Source organism: Epinephelus fuscoguttatus, linkage group LG14 (genome assembly GCF_011397635.1).
Source record: "Epinephelus fuscoguttatus linkage group LG14, E.fuscoguttatus.final_Chr_v1".
Taxonomy (NCBI): domain Eukaryota; kingdom Metazoa; phylum Chordata; class Actinopteri; order Perciformes; family Serranidae; genus Epinephelus; species Epinephelus fuscoguttatus.
The window spans coordinates 27,529,585-27,546,293 of NC_064765.1; the positions used below are offsets into that span (position 1 = coordinate 27,529,585).

Genomic DNA, 16,709 nt, shown 5'->3' on the forward strand with positions numbered 1-16,709 from the left:
GCTGCATCTATTTAAATTACCTTCAAGCAAAGATGGATAACTGAGTGGGGCCCAAAGTGTCAGGGTGCCTTCACTTGAAAAATGTCAAATGTCAGATTAGCTCGTACCAATCAGGAAGACTCAAAACGACCACAAAGAGACACAAAAGATGCATAATGACTAAAGAGAGAAGCAAAATCACCAGAAAAGTCTGCGTCTTGCTCTTATGTCGGAGAGGTGGTGGGGCTCTTTGCATATTTGTGTCCAGGGACCCACTGTCTTTATGATCCACCCATGTGTTCACTTATTTATGTTAAAAATTATAATTGATCAGTTCGAATAATGTGGGAAAACCTTTCTAAATCAGCTTTAAAAATTTGTGTTTTTTCTTTAAAACTGCTGGATTTGAGCTCTTATTTGGAAATGTGTTGAAAGTGACAAATACAAAATTGTTTAAAGGCTCAAAGTGTGATGTCTTGGGTTTAAATCTGGCTGATACGAGACCTTTGATGCATCTTTGTCCTTAATCTTCCTTATTTCTTACATCTGAACTACAGGATTCCTGCAAGGGCATAGGTTTTGTTTCAACACTGGGGCAGATATGAAACGGGTGTTTGGGGGTGTCCTCCACTGGAAATTTTGAGCATCAAGCACTTAATTTCCTGCATTCTAGTGATTTTGTCCCTTCTCTGCATTGATTTTAATTTTGTCAAAGTAAAAGTCCTCTGCTGCTTTCATGTATTAATTGTGAGGGCTATGCGTCCCCTGCGTCCCCCTGAAAATCTCCAGCTATGGATTCCTGCATCCACAGGACCAAAACAAAAGCTGAGACACCTGTAGGTTTACTGGTGCCATGCACGTTGTTACCTGAGGGAACAACCTGATGGAGAAGAAGCAACACTCTGGGCCAAATGGAAACTTCATTTTAAGCACAAAATCAACACACCTAAAAAAAGTTTCCTTTGGTCATGAGAGAGTGCTGAGCCTTTTCCAGCATTGTGATAAAGGATATGCTTCAGGCTGCACTCCTATTCTGATTGCTCGTACACAATTTCTTTTCTCTCAGCTGAGAAGACTGCCATCATCATGCTCTTGCTCCAGATGCTCCCGACTTTCCACTATCATGTTTCTCTCCTAATCCCTGCAACATCCACTGACCTACTGAGTGTGTTTAAGCAAGGCAGCACACCTGCACAGTTCCTTTGGCTCACACTCACTGCAAATGTCTTTCTGCACATGCAACCAAACGCGTAACAACTTTCAGACTTGAGTTTTGAGTTTGTGGTGTGAAAGGACAGAAACACAGAGAGACTTAATTTCATTATGACCAACAAGAGTCCCCAGAAGAACAATTGTGGGACTGGATGACTGTGTGTGTGGGCACCTGTTTGCTGCGTGCACACTGTCACCATGAGGGAGCGGCGTTAAGTGGATGTGACTGCTCTGATTGCACTCCATGGGAAAGCGAGAAGAAATAGCCTACCTCTGATCATCAACGCGTCATATAATGTTTCAGCGGACGCCCCTCCCCCTGTCTCGTTTTTTCCCCTCACTCAACCTCTCCTTTGACTCACAGAGGCGGCTCACCACTGGTGCACGGACCGTGGAGGATACGGGCAGAAGATGGCTGACTTAGCCGGGCACCGCAAGCCCTCGGCGGCATCACCAGCGTCACACGGGCCGCTGAAAAGCTGCAAGACATCCGCCGTCTGGCGACTGTAAACAGCTGCCGCTGCCTCTCTCTTACCCCCTCCTCACCCCTCCTCACCGCAAATATTGACAGAAGTATCTCAGAGAAAACATGGCAGAGATGGAAAAAGAGGGCAGACCTCCGGAAAATAAAAGAAGCCGAAAGCCAGCTCACCCGGTGAAAAGGGAAATAAATGAAGAGATGAAGGTAAAAGGGGGTCTGTGCCCACTTGCATGTGATTACGCGTGGAGTGGTTGTGAGGAGCATGCATGTCTGTTGAAGCACTAACCAGACGTCCTCAGTGAAAATATACGATACACTCAAGTGCAATTGGCTGCATGATAGTCAAACTTTGATTTATGATTTTTTTTTTGCACCCAAGTTCTATTGTCATATATCCACGCTGAATGCCAGCCTGGGCAGCGCACCCTGCCAGTATGCCGCCTTGCACAATGGATGCGGCACCCATTCACTGCTACTATAGTAAGTTTTGAATCAATGAGAAATACAGTGTACGTTCCTGTCGCTTCATGTCATAATTTCGCCGTTTGTGTGCCCTGCCTTTCATGGCTTGCCCAGAGTTAATGGAAAATCCAGTGCGTCAGTGAAGGCGTCAACAGTGCCTCTACTATTACTATTAATACTGTTACACTACGGCGCAACGGAGGGCAGCCAATGTGCATAATTAGTAGAAATCAATGGGGGAACACTCGCCTACCCACGATGCTTTTGCGGGTCCGACGTCCGTGGGTTTGCCTCTGAGTCGAGCTGTGTGTTTGTGTTTGTGTGTGTGTGTTGCCCAGCTGCCCAGAGGCGTGTGATCCAGATGTGCGTCTGAGAGCTTTACGCACTCGACAAGAGCACATTGTCTCCTGTGTTCGGCCTGCACGGTTCTCTCCCTAAATTCACCCACACGTTGTTTCTATTCCCCTTTTCTGTGATATCTGAGCCCTGAGCTCCGCGCGGTTCATTGTGGAGAAAGAAAGTGTTCCTGGCATTTGTGTGTGTGTGCGTGTGTGTGTGTGTGTGTGTGTGTGTTTGCGTGTGTGTGTGGCAGAGCTGTGTGTCCGCTTTGTCTTCATCTCTCTCATTGTTTGTACACATTTGGCTGGAGACACATATGCACTCTGCTGTTCTGGGTGGATATGCAGGTGATCACATTGTGGAAATTGGGATTTTTTTAGGCTGTCAGGGGAGAAGCGAGGGTGCTGGCTTTGAGCGAGTCCTGAAACAACCCTGGAATAAAGCCTTTTTGTATTTAGACCCATCCAAAATACCAGCCGCGTTCATGTGACACCGCTTACTGTAAAACAGCAAAAAGATAATACTGATGGCAATTTTTGACGCTTGGTTGGTGATTATCACAGAGAATAAGGAACGGGCAGTATACTACAACACTATTACATGATAATGTAGCCTATTAAAATCTATTTTTAGCGGTGTAATCCTCAGTACTGTCTTTTAGGTATTTTCCTTAAGTGCTCCACTCATCTGCATCCAGAGTTGTCCTTGCTTGTTACCTAAATTGCGTTGGAGGTGTAGAGAAAGGGAATTTCTGTCAATGACAGATTGTAAAACTGAAAATTTTTCTCAGTTTGAGATGAATCCCCTGTTGTCTAGTCCTGATGATAGCAGGGGGGGGATGCAGGGTGTCAGGCAGGTGAAATTTCCTTATTTCTTATCAGGGGAGCACTTGATGTAGTCTCAGTGGAGCATTTAGACTGGATGAAATCTTTATGAGCATCATTTAGGCACAATAAAGCGCTGTCTGTCCAGGTTTTATTTGACCATTTTTATCATTACAGCAGTGAGCAAATATTACCATAAATCTATTTGGACTGTGACAAAAAAAAAAAAAATCAAATTATAAGTCTCCTCTTATAATTTATCAGATTGACTGAGTAATTATACGGTGTCAGTCATCAGTCAGAAATGATGTTTTATTTGCAGGTGAGTTTTGCTGTTGGATGATAGATGCTGTGACGCGGGTCATCATTCAGGGTTCAGTGAATCGACATCTCTTACAATGTGTTTTGCAGAGCAGACATGTCGGTTAAACATCTCATTTGATAAAAGCAGCTTCATTTGTCATTTGATTTGTAAGAACAGTGTGGTGACTGCGATCAGTCAAATTGTGGATTTGAGTTTTGAATATGAAGATGCACCTGACAGCAGGGCTGTAATCACTTATTTAACATTGTGGGGGGACCATTTTCAAATGGCACCTTTTGCATCCCAACCCTCCGGGAAGGTCTGGGGTTAATTCCCTAGGAGAATTTTTTAGAAACTCAATTGGCCATTTTAGAGCATTATGAAACCAAACTCTTAGATCAGGTTTTCTCAAAGTTTTGTTGACTGAGTGCCATTTAAGGGAGCCTGTATGTGATTTCGGGACACAGAAAGTATTCACACTATGACTTAATTATGACCTTCTTATGACTTTTTTTTATGACAATTTGAAAAATCTATAACAGTGACAGTGATATAACCTACATTACTCTCATATTACATTCTAGTTTTCCACTTTTTTAAGTAATCAGAGGTGGAATATAACTAAAAACACTGTACTGATGTACGAATTTAAGGTACTTACTTGAGTCTGTTCTTATCATGCCACTTTACATTTCTACTCCACTACAGTCCAGAGGGAAATGTACTTTGTAGAGCGAGTGCACCATTATCTGTATCTGTGTCTGTGACTGTTTAACAAACTAAATGATCTGTATCTGTACTCGAAAGGGGCAGAGTTTGTACCAGAAGTGGGTGGGGTTTAAATTGAAACTGGATGGGAGCCTGAAATTGATATGGTTATTTATTATTTATTTTAAAACTATTTACATACAACAATCCCAGAATTGAGATTCAGGTCATTTTTGATTAAAGGAGTAAGAGATTAAACACAGGTACCCAAAATGAGGATTTCCCCTCATCAGATGTATATTGACACATTTTATTTGTATAGTGCTCGTATTCGTATAAAGAATGTTATCTGTTCTAGATGCTCATTTAATCCAAGTATTCAGCTCAACCATGCTTTGTACTGTACTACATTTATTAAAAAGCCTAGTTACTTCACAAATTAAACGTAAGAGTGTAAGTAAAAAACATAAGAAGATTTTATAAAATATTATATTTTGCTATAAATTCAACTACCTAACAAGTACAGCTGAAACAATTAGTTGCCAATTGACTATTTTTGATTAAAAAAAGGCTATTTCAGTTATTAGCTATTTATGTCATTTTCTAATTTATTTTGAATAATTTTGAATTTTGGGGGTGTATTTGTTTAGACTTGTCTCCATTAGGTGCTTTTACTTTTAATACTTTCGTACAGAGGGTTTCCTCCCACAGTCCAAAGACATGCAGGTTAATTGGTGACTCTAAATTGTCCGTAGGTGTGAATGTGAGTGTGAATGGTTGCCTGTCTCTATGTGTCAGCCCTGTGATAGTCTGACGACCAGTCCAGGGTGCACCCTGCCTCTTGCCCAGTGTCAGCTGGGATAGGCTCCAGCCCCCTTGCAACCCCTAACAGGATAAGCGGTTACAGAAAATGGATGAATGCACTTTAAGTACATGGTCCCGATTATATTTACATACTTTTTCTTTGCAGGACATTTTCAATGCAGGACTTTTACTAGTAACATTTTCATAGTGTTGCAATAGTACTTTTATTCAAATCAAGGATCTGAATACTCTCTCCACCACTGAGAGTAATGAAATAGAGAGACAACAATACAGTGTTTGAAATTTATTGTATCTATCCACAGCAGTTGAGCAACGGCATCTGCTGGGGTATACGGCAACACCACTTGCACAAACCAAATGCAGAACTGCAGCACACAGTAACACTAGAAAAAGTAGCAATAATAATGATAGTAATGGCAATTTGTTAGGTTTATTTCTGATTACATTTGCTAAGGATTATTTTAAATGGCAGTTTGTGGTTGCCTGTTGAAGTGTAGCATATTTTTTTCTTTATATTTTTATCAATATATGGCGACATAAAAATGTCAGGAGTAGTAAGGCTTTTTTTTTAGATATGTCAGTGCATAAAGCAGCTGATATGGTGTGTTGTTGGTGTTTAGGGAAAAAACACCCCCCTCCCATGACAACTCCAGTATCTCCGTCAATACCAGGGCAAGCTACTGAATGGAGCAGCAGATGTGGTTAAGGTGTCAAAACACTTTCAAAGGCTAAACAAGTTCGATTGTAGCTCATTACGCAACCTTGAATTTCATCTCCTATTGCACAAACACACACACACACGCACGCCACACATAAGCGGCTGTCTACAGATTTAATTTAGGAAAACACTGATCCACAGATAGAGGGTACAGTAGGGAACTAGCAAATAGCTGCAGCCTCTCTTTCAATACCCTCGTTGTTATTCTTACATGATGGCAGTTAATAAGCTGAATGATGTTAGACAAATATGGATGTATCTGATATGATATAACATGAGGTTATGGGTTGGTTATGAGTGCATTACACACGGATACAAGTCAGGCTGTAAACCCGAACCCAGCATGATGTGCAGCAGAGTCGCAGCTAATTAACACTATGCCATGGATGCATTAAAATAGCCTCCGCCGGAACAGTAAAGCCAGTCAGTGAAGTTAGATGTATTCCTAGAGAAAACTCTCAGATTCTTCTATTCCAAGTGTTCAGTACAAAAGGACCCAGTTTGTTCCCTTCTCTCATCCTCAATATTTCAGACCAAAACACACACACACACACACGCACGCACACGGACAGACACACAATGTGCCCTTGTGAGGGATCATACTCTGAAAAACCAAACAGTCTGACAGTGTTTCCCTCATCTGGTGCTTAATGTGTGCCACGGTAAAATAAGCCCCGGTGAGTAATCAAGGACAAGGAGGAGTGGGCATGGAGGGGATATGAGAGGCTGGAGAGTGGGGTAAGAAACAGTGGAGAAAGGAATGTATACAGCGCTAGGCTGGCTAAGCTGTAAAAACTGTAACCTGAGTGTCTCTGCTGGATCAGATATCAAGGAAAGTAGAGGGAAATGAAAGCAGAGGAGAGGGAGAGGCAGAGGAGGAGAGAGGGAGCAGGGGAGTGGAAAAGTGGAGAAGTGGAGGAGGAGGAGGAGGCAAAGGGAAACTTGGCGTGTGGATTCGGGAATTTTATCACGGTGTACAGTGACCTGCTCTGGTTTCTACCCGCAAGGTATCCAATTCCCACCATCATCATTACCACAAGCCCTACTGGCCACGACTTACTGGAGAGAAACAAGGGGGAAGACTGTGGAGGTTTTAAATGTATTTTTATCATTATCTACTGCTTAATTTATGGCAGAGAAATGCCAGCTTATGAATCTGTACTCAAACTATCATAAGTGCATCACTAACTATCCTGCAAAGGCTCTGTAAAACCACCATTTTGTCTCTTAACTATGTTTCTGGCCTGGCTTCTTTTTCTTGAAAGCGTGGATCCCACTGTGCCAGACAAATGCATCTGCAGAGGCAGGGCAATTTAAGAGCTAATGGTGCAAATAGCCTTAATTGTACACAATAACCATAAAAGACCATACACTGTGTGTACATTGAGATGACAGTTTATAAGGTGCAGCAAGCAAGTGGAATCCAATACTGTGAATTGCAATATGGGGGTGGTTTCAATGTTAGGGTGTCCTTTTGACATATTGGGATGTAATTCAACATCACCAGGCTTCAAAGTTACCATGAAGTTGACTCAAAACCTCTCTGACATAGTGTCAACTAAATATGATGCTGCTCTGATGGTCTCTAGCTATGCTTCCATCCACCAATAAGATAAATAAGCTTCTATCAGACTAGTTTAGGCATCTCAATTTAGGCATTTCTTCTTTCAAGAGTTACTTTGTCTTGCTTTCAAAGCAGCGTTTGATAATGTCTTAGGCCATTTCTTGACTTAAGCATTGATTATCAAACAGTCACTTCCAGTTCTCATTATTAGTTAATTCACTTCCATTACTACTGCTGGTTTTTTTTTTGCACAATATCTTTATTAGTTTTTTTTTCAAAGTAGTGCAAGACATACAAGAAAAATAAGGATAAATGTTTAAAAAAAAAGGCGAATAAAAAGAGTGAGTAAAACAAGAGCAAAAACTGAACAGGGCGTACACTTCAAGCAATGACATACATTGTTGCATCACTAGTACTCTAAATTCAAACACAAATTCTCAAGGAAGAAGTGAGTGACCTATTATAGATCTTATCAATGATCAGGGTCCCCATTAAACTTAGTAAGATGGTCTAAAAATGGCTGCCAAGTCTGGTAGAACTTCTTAAGATTGTTCATCGTGCTGTATCGAATTTTCTCCATGTGCAGTACAGAGGTAAGTTCTATCAGCCATGTCTTGAAAACGGGTACAATTTCTGACTTCCAGTGCATCAAAATCAGTCTCTTTGCTATTATCATTCCATACATAATAGTGTTCTGGACAGGGAGGGTATGAGTCAATAAAGACAGAGAATAGCCAAACAGTGCCACCTCTGGCTCGGGCTTGAACACACAATTATACATTTCAGAAAACCATTTGAACACTTTACTCCAGAAATCATGCAACTTTGGACACGTCCAGAAAAGATGGACTAGGGAGCCATTAGCAGACTTACAGCGATCACATAAAGGAGAGATTGTAGGATAGATTCTAAGTAATTTAGTTTTTGAGTAGTGAAGTCTATGCGTGACCTTAAATTGAATTAACTGATGTCTGACATTAATTGAACAGTATTGAATCCTGCTGAGGCTTTCCTCCCAAACATTATCATCAATCTGTAACCCCAACTCATCTTCTCAAGCTGTCTTTAAAGAGTGAGTGGAAAAATTCACTTGACCAGAAAATACCTCAACAAAATCAGAAATCAAATGTTTTGCATCAGGAGGGCCAAGCAAAAGTTTATAAACTTTGCTATCCTCAGGGAGAGACTCAAAATTAGGCACATTTTGGCGCACATAGTTCCTGATTTGTAGGTATCTAAAGAAGTGTGATGATGGAAGAGAAAACTTGTCTTTTAACTGAATGAGTGAGGCAAACTGTTTGTTAATGTACAGATCTTTTAAAATGACTATGCCTTTAAGCTTCCAACTGTAGAAAGTTGGGTCAGAGAATGAAGGGGGAAATGCATGGTTATGACACAATGAGCTATAAACAGAAGTGTCAGGCAACTTGCAGCATTTCTTAATTTGCTGCCATATTTTCAAGCAGTTGAGAATTATTTGGTTATTCACCTTGGTATTTACAGGCCGTCCAGGTGCTGAGAAAAGAAGTGCTGGGAGTGAAGTGTTTATGATGTCTTTCTTTTCAATAGCCACCCAGGCAGGAGTGTTTGTTGAAATATCTTGACTATAACCTTCCTGCCAGTAGGCAAGCGCTCTAAGATTCACTGCCCAATAATAATGCTGGAAACACGGTAGCCCAAATCCACCCCTCTCTCTCGGTTTTTGTAAATGAATTTTGGATATTCTGCGAGCTTTAAAACCCCAGATAAAATGCATGATTATTGAATCTAGTAGTTTAAAGAATGATTTTTTTAGGAAAATGGGAAGATTTTGAAAGAGGTACAGAAATCTCGACAGAGAAAGCATCTTAATTGCATTTATATGACCCACCATGGAAAGAGCGAGTGTGCGCCACTTGCCAACATCTCCTTTCAGTTTCTCCACCTTATCAAGAAAATTTGAAAATTAATTTGGGATCTTTTGGCAGGATTACTCCTAAGTACTTCAGTTTATCTGTAACTTTGAAAGGGAGACTGTGCAAGAATTCTGCTTCAAGGTTATCACCAAAAGACTTTATCAAGTCTAACAGGATGGGGATGGACTGCTCAGGCTACAATGTAAAAATTACTAAATCATCTGCGTACAGAGAAAGATGATGATCCATGTCTCCAAGACGAATGGGTTTGAGAGAGCAATGTTGCCTAATACTAGCAGCCAGAGGCTCAATTGAGATGGCAAAGAGAAGTGGGCTGAGGGGACAGCCCTGGCGTGTTCCACGATGTAATGGAAATGATGCTGATCTTTCTTGATATGTAAGAATGGAGGAAGAGGGGTGAGCATATAATATTTTAATCCATGAGACAAACCAGCTACCAAATCCAAACTCCTCCAATACCCTCCACATATACGCCCATTCTAGCTGATCAAAAGCTTTCTCTGCATCTAAGCAGAGAACAGCCCCCTTCTGATCCTTTTTATAACTATGATACAATATGTTCATTAATCTCCTAATATTAAAAATAGAAAATCTACCAGGGATAAAGCCAGTTTGGTCAGCATGGATTATAGAAGCAATATGTTTGTTTAACCTGTTAGCCAATAATTTTGTAAAGATTTTCATGTCAGAGTTCAGCAATGCTATAGGACTACTACTGCTCTGTTGACGAAACAAGACTACACCTGTTAACCTTGCCTCGGCCTACAGTGGCTCCAGTATTCATTACACCCCACAGCACCAGTGATGATTTTGCTATTCTCGGAGCCTTATTTATCAGCGGGGTTGAAGACTGTTAAGTTTATTCAGTGGTTGATATCAGAGAAGAGACCATAGCCTCATTGACATTTAAACGGTTTATTCACTGGGGGAAGAGGATGTGCTCAGTAAGTCTTATAGATTAATATGTAAGTCTGATGGTGGCTCTTAAAGAAAGCCCATAGAGTGTCTGAAATAGCTTGTTCCCGGTAAACGTTTTGTTCCTTGCAATCAATGTGCTTCCTCAAATTAAAGCTGTATATTTGCTTTTTTAAGGAAAAGGACAACCAGTCTGTTTGAAGAACAGTGAATCCCCCAACATGTAAAGATACATCACACATCACAAAACAGGATTGTTGTGGAACTCAATATGTTAACTGTGTTAGTCGATGCACATCGGATAATTGATGATATCACCTGTAAAATGAGAAGACAAAATATATCAGTGTGTAATTCCTTGACTTATTTACATAGTTTACATAGTTTTCCACAAGCCTATATACTTAAACAATTTGAAATTCAGTTCTGGTTTTTGGTTTTGAGGTTCTACCCCAAGATTTTCAGTGGCCCCATCTGGCCACCCCTATGACAGATTTCTGGGGGCACCATTGGGAATCATGAATGCCCACAACCAATCCATAGAATTCCTGCGTTCTTTTCTTTTTTGATACAACTCTGTCATGGACCAAAGTTTTGGTCAAAGGGAAGTTTGGATTTGGTTGTGGCTATAAACAAAAGGTCAGGGGGTCGAGAACGTAATTGGGAATCTTCTATTGGGGATCGTGATTATGGAAATCTGTTAAGATGTCATTTTCTTGGTCAAAGCCTTGCACAGTCAGGTTGACAGATCAACTGAAGTCACCATCTCAGGGCTATGCATGTTAGCAAATGTTGCCTTTTATTAACTGTTCTAACTTGATACATAAAAGTCTTACTGTGGCAACTTGAAATATACTGTAAACTACACTTTCAGTTGGCCTCTGTTTTGTTCGAGGCTCTTAAAAGACTTTTGTTTGAATTAAAGCTGATAAAAATAAATTTTGTCCGTGTCAAACCAGATAAAAAACACTAAACATCCAGTGTAACTTATAGACATCTATAGCTGCCTCTGTGCCTCCAACGGCTCTTCCTCTCCAGCTCACCAAGAGCCAAAGTTGGTGCCGCTGCTTTGATGAGCCGCCAACCAGGATTAGATTCCACTCTTAATATTACTCCCACTTTCTCAAAGTAGTAGGGTGACACAGAGGACAGGATGGTAAGAAGAAAGGAAAGACACAGAGAGATGCTGTGTGTTTGTCTCGGTGACGTGGTTATTTTACAGCTACATCTGTTTTACTCAGGAGTACATTCAGGTTGGGTTAGCTCCAACTCATTTGTTCAAAAGGAGGATTTTTTGTTTGGAAGATTTTTTTTTTTTCTTTTCAAGGTTTCATCCTTGCAGTTGGGCTAATTGCTGCAGTTGTGTTCGCCAGTGTTTGCATTTTAAGTCTATCACAGCATTGTGATAGCACAACATGTCATTATTTGGTTAATTATTACGAATTGATGCTGCCTGAGAACACAACAGTCACCGTATTAGCAAACTTCCAGAGAATGTTCTGCTTCTCAATTTAGATAATTTAAATATCATACTTTTTTTTTATTCAATCCATTTAAAGTATTTTAAGAATCATGTGGGACAGGAATGCAATGTGTGTAATACTTCCAAACACCCCACTCTGGCCACTTGAATTCAAACCTGTGGACCATTTACTGTATCCAGTTCATCTGATTTGCATATGTGAAATTTGGAAGGAAACCTTGGTGAATACACAGAATGCATGTACATACCACACAGAAAGGACAGGATATGAGCTGTCCCCACAGTTTAAATAGAGAAATTTATTGTCCTTTTTGATTAAAATTAATTGAAAACTTAAAGAGCATCTAGCTGTCAGGATTGCAGATTGCAACAAGCTGAAACTTCTCCCATGTGTCAAGTGTGAATTCCCGATTAGGATTCCTTCAGTGCTCATCTCTCAGGAGATTTTCACCGAGAGATAAAATATCAGCGCAGGTCTCTTCCTCTGCAAAACAAATGGAGCAGGTGATTAAAACCAGAAAAAAAAAAACTGAATAAGCAGTCTTACATTGCAAATCAGTGTTTCTCTGATGCTGTTCCTGCAGAATGGCCGCTAACTACGGTGGCTGACGCAAGGACACAGATGGCCGTATCTAGAGCCAGTGTTTGGTTTGTCCGTTCTGGGCTACTGTAGAAAGATGGTTGTACAACATGGTGGACTCCATGGGCAAGGACCCGCTCCCTATGTAAATAAAAACAGCTCATTCTAAGGTAACAAGAACACAGCAATACTTATTTTCAGGTGATTATACATTAAAGAAAACGTACTATTATTTTATATTCCATTTCTGCCAATATAGCCCCCTAAATCCTACACACTGGAATTTAAAGGTGGTGCAAAATGCCATAAAACACTTGGTGTCTGCGTGTATGAAAACACAATTGTGTATATAGCTGTCAGGACCTAACTTTAGCTCTGCTCAGGAAGTGGTACTAAATCTGACTTCCAGGAACCTTCAGGCAGAGTGAGCACTGCTGTCACTCATCATTGTTCAAGCAGAAGTGCTGTTACATCAGCAAACATGAGCTGTCCTCATTAACAGCCTTCACTGCTGTAACCACCATCTTTTAAAACCTCTGTAACAAAAAACCCCGATTGTGAAGTGTTTGGATTAGACTTTAATTACTGTAAATAATCGCTACAAATCCCTCCATTGTTGGAGGCTGGCGCTGAGAGTTCCAGATGTTCACACACGTGATTGCGTGCTTTGCACTGAAACCTTCCTGCAGATACAGTAATTCCATGCATGGTGTATTTTTGTCAACAACATGGTGCTGTGACTTCACCTGTAATTGACTTGAACCGTGGCCTGCACCTTTGTGCCCCGTCTACCCATTGACCACCCCACCACAGCGGTATTTCATAACAGGCAGATCAATAACTCCTGTCAGTCTTCATTAATAAGGCCTCCCCAGCATTTAGTCCAAGTTCCTCAGTGGCAAATCCACTTCTGCACGCAACAGCAGAAACTACATGCTCTGTATGAATAAAGCAAAACTGACGCAAAACTGATCCTAGAGCGGTGCTACTGCTCTGAGATACAAAAACAGCACATCATGAATTTCTCTCTAAAATGCTTAGAAACAGAGTGAATGTGCTGATAAAGCAGGAGGGAATCTGCCTCTGTCACTCCTATACTGTGCCACAGTGTCTCAAATATGCAAAGAGATACTTCTGCCTCAGTCTAAACAAGTGTGTGTGTGTTTATGTGTGTGTGGGCGCATTCCCATTTGTATCTCCGTTACTGTAATACCACTGTAAGCAATATCCAAACTGCGCTTTGCACTGGTGCTCTGCTAATTGCATTTGTATCAAGTAATTGAGTCAGTGGACCAACCTGTTGTCTGCAGGCTGTGGACTCAGACAGGCCCCATGCTGCGTGTCAGCCAGGCCACGCTGTGTCAGTGTGCATGATAAGCCATTCAAAACAGAGGCTGTTCTTCCATTGCAGGCCGAGGAGACTCAACATGGACACTTGGATACTTCTACAGGTGCACAATTGAGAGTATCCTGACTCGCTGCTTCAGGTTCTGGTTTGGCAGTTGCACTGCCCTCAACCGTGAGGCTCTGAGAGGGTGGTGAAAACTGCTTGGCCATTGGTCCTTGGCATCACATACGGGTGCACAACGCACCCTTTAGCATCTGTATGAGACGCACCAAACTTTCAATCGACTCCAATGTAAACCCATCCATGTCATTATTGGATGATCAGAGTAATGGGCATAGTATAAAGAGAAAAAGGGAGAGAGAAGAGGAGGAGGTGGATGGGTCCAACAAGCACAGGACTTTGACACAGGAGACCAGTGTTGAAAATAAAAACTATGAACTTTGAACTATGAAACTAAAAATCAGTGTTGCAAACAGGGGAAGTAAGTCACACATGTGCAAGGCTCATGTTACTGTGGTAGGCAAGTCAAGTTGAGTCCCTGCTGTAAGTTAAGCAAGACAAGTCAAGTCATTGCTCAGGTCAAGCAAGTCACAAGTCTTATCAAACTCTATAGATCTGGTCAAACATTAGCTTTCTAGCTAACGTTTGAGCAGCCAGAAAGCTAATAAGTTGGCTAAAAAGACACATTCTCGTACCTGTCTTGGTGAGTTTTGTAGTAACGGTTGCATAGTTGCAGACCTTTCAAATCGACGTTCTCTTCTGACTACCATCATCTGTACCATATTCCCTGAATCCGAAATGTGTTGTTTTTGGACTAGTCCTCTCAATAATAGCCACCTAGTGCGTTGGCCTCTGCTGGTCTGCCATGTCCTAGCAGTTCTCTTGAATCATCCATCTCAAGTCAAAGTCAAGTCTCAAGTCATGAATACCATTTTAAGTCAAGTCCGGTCTTTTATCTGTATTAGTCAGGCAAGTCTGAAGTCCTCAAATTTGTGACTTGAGTCTGACTCAAACTCAGATCCCCCACCTGTGTAATGTTGGGTTATTTTGTCATGACAGTCAGACAGTTAGTCACTCATTAGTCACATGAGTCGACTCAAGCTGCTCACATCCACTATGGTCTTTTTCCCAAACATAACCAAGTATTTTTGTTGCCTAAACCCCAGGTTTTCAAAAGGGGCTGTGCAACCTCCCATGGGCCAAATTCTGGCTTGATAATTTAACTTTTAAACACACCTAGCCATGTTACAACTGCTGCTGAATTAGCAGCTACAGGCAAGCGCAAGTTCAACTCATTTCTATACAAGATACGTAGCAATGGGTCCCTGCTCTATTTCTCTTTCAGCTAAGGGATCCTTGGCCTGAAAAACATTGAAGACCCCTGGTCTAAACCTAACTGCTGCTTGTCCTGCGTAAAGAATGAATGCAAAAGGCTAAGCATCACAATATGACCAGTAGGGTTGAGATCACATTGGTTCAGCACATCACCAGGATGGAGCTGCCTTCCATGGGGGATCTCATACCCATAAGTGTAGGAAGAAGACCAACAGGATTATCAGGGACCTAAATCACCACAGTCACAGTCTGTTCTGCCTGCTGCCGTTCAGCAAATGGTACGGCAACATCTCGTCCCGCACCACCAGGCTCAGGGACAGCTTCATCCCACATGCCATATATTAAGACTGTTGAACTCCTGAGCTCTCAAATTTGGTCACTGTCACTTTATATTATATTGTTACTTTACCTTCTATATTCTAAACTGCTTCCACCTCTATACATGCATATTTATTTATGTTTCATGTTATACATTTTACTACATTCTGTTTACATTGTTTTTATTCATTGTGCATACTGCCAAATATTTTTTTTCTCTTTTTGTTTCTGCTTGTGTGATTTTCCATTTTATGCATGTTTAAATGTATCGTAGGGAGTCTGAGTCCCAAGCTTTTGCAATGCCAACAACTGCTCTTGTAATTATTGCACACTTGACAACAGTATAGACAGTAACTTTGAACTTTGAAGACATTGTGTTCTATTATTTATTTATTTTTTTAGAGCTTCATATGGCGTATATTGCGAAAACACACCATACCCATCTCCACTGAGACCTCGTAGTTTCACTTTATTTGCCCAAATTAAATTCTGATTTCAGACATGGTCACCTTTCCACCCACAGGAAATCACAAATCAATACTTCAGTCCTGCCTCCAGCAGTGAGTGAACTGCACTCAAGTTAGAACTTTTCTCTCTCTCATCCTCTCGCTATAAGACATCGTAGGTTGGTCTGGTTGATAGACGTGAACTCAGTGTTTGTGCAATGAGCTCAAGCCACTTCACGCCTAGTTTGTACTGCCAACTTGTGAGGTTGCCCAGTGCACCTTTAAAGTTAACATGGATGCTACTTAGTTTATGAGTATGTTGTGTCTTCCAACTTCTTTTTATTACATCCCTCTGAGATAGTGGTTATTTTTTTTACATTTATTTGGGGCATTTCTACTTTATTACAGATGAACACAAACAATGAGGGCTGATTCATTAACATCTTAACATTGAAAAGAACCAACAGTGGAGGCAGGGAGGATAATTTTGAGGCCACAATCTGAATGAGCTTTTTACACTTTTCCTCTCAGACTCTGGTTTCAAGACAACAGATGCACATACTCTCTCCTCTTCTGCGGATGTGTGTGTGTCTATATTTTGCTGTTAAATTTAGATCCACTAAGAGTCAGATGTGTTGGGTGGCACTGAACCACTCCGACATGATCACTCCGGCTCTGACATATCGACAGGAGCTGTTTGTAATTGACATTTAACTGCTTGATGTAGTGAGTGATGATTGTTGGCTGCTGCCATGATGAGATAATGTACAGACTAAAGTGGGACCGACTATAAAATAATGAACTGACTCGAGCCTTGTCAAGTTGATCTGGAGCAAGCCCACCAATGGCAAGACCAGGCGGGTCATCTCCGTGGCAACGTACTGTACAGTACATTGCTGCATGGTGAGTGTGTTTGCCCTTGCAAGCCTGTAATACGATCCTACAAGCTGTT

General features: G+C 41.2%; 1 protein-coding gene across 3 annotated transcripts in view; it reads left to right on the forward strand.

The window, feature by feature from the left end:
* The first annotated feature begins 1,539 nt into the window (after nucleotides 1-1,539).
* Nucleotides 1,540-16,709, forward strand: part of sobpa (sine oculis binding protein homolog (Drosophila) a) — a 55,853-nt gene continuing 40,683 nt past the window's right edge. For all 3 annotated transcript variants that reach the window (XM_049596012.1, XM_049596013.1, XM_049596014.1), the window contains exon 1: nucleotides 1,540-1,876. In XM_049596012.1, coding sequence (XP_049451969.1) covers nucleotides 1,781-1,876 — 96 coding nt within the window. In that variant the 5' untranslated portion in view covers nucleotides 1,540-1,780. The remainder of the gene's footprint in view (nucleotides 1,877-16,709) is intronic.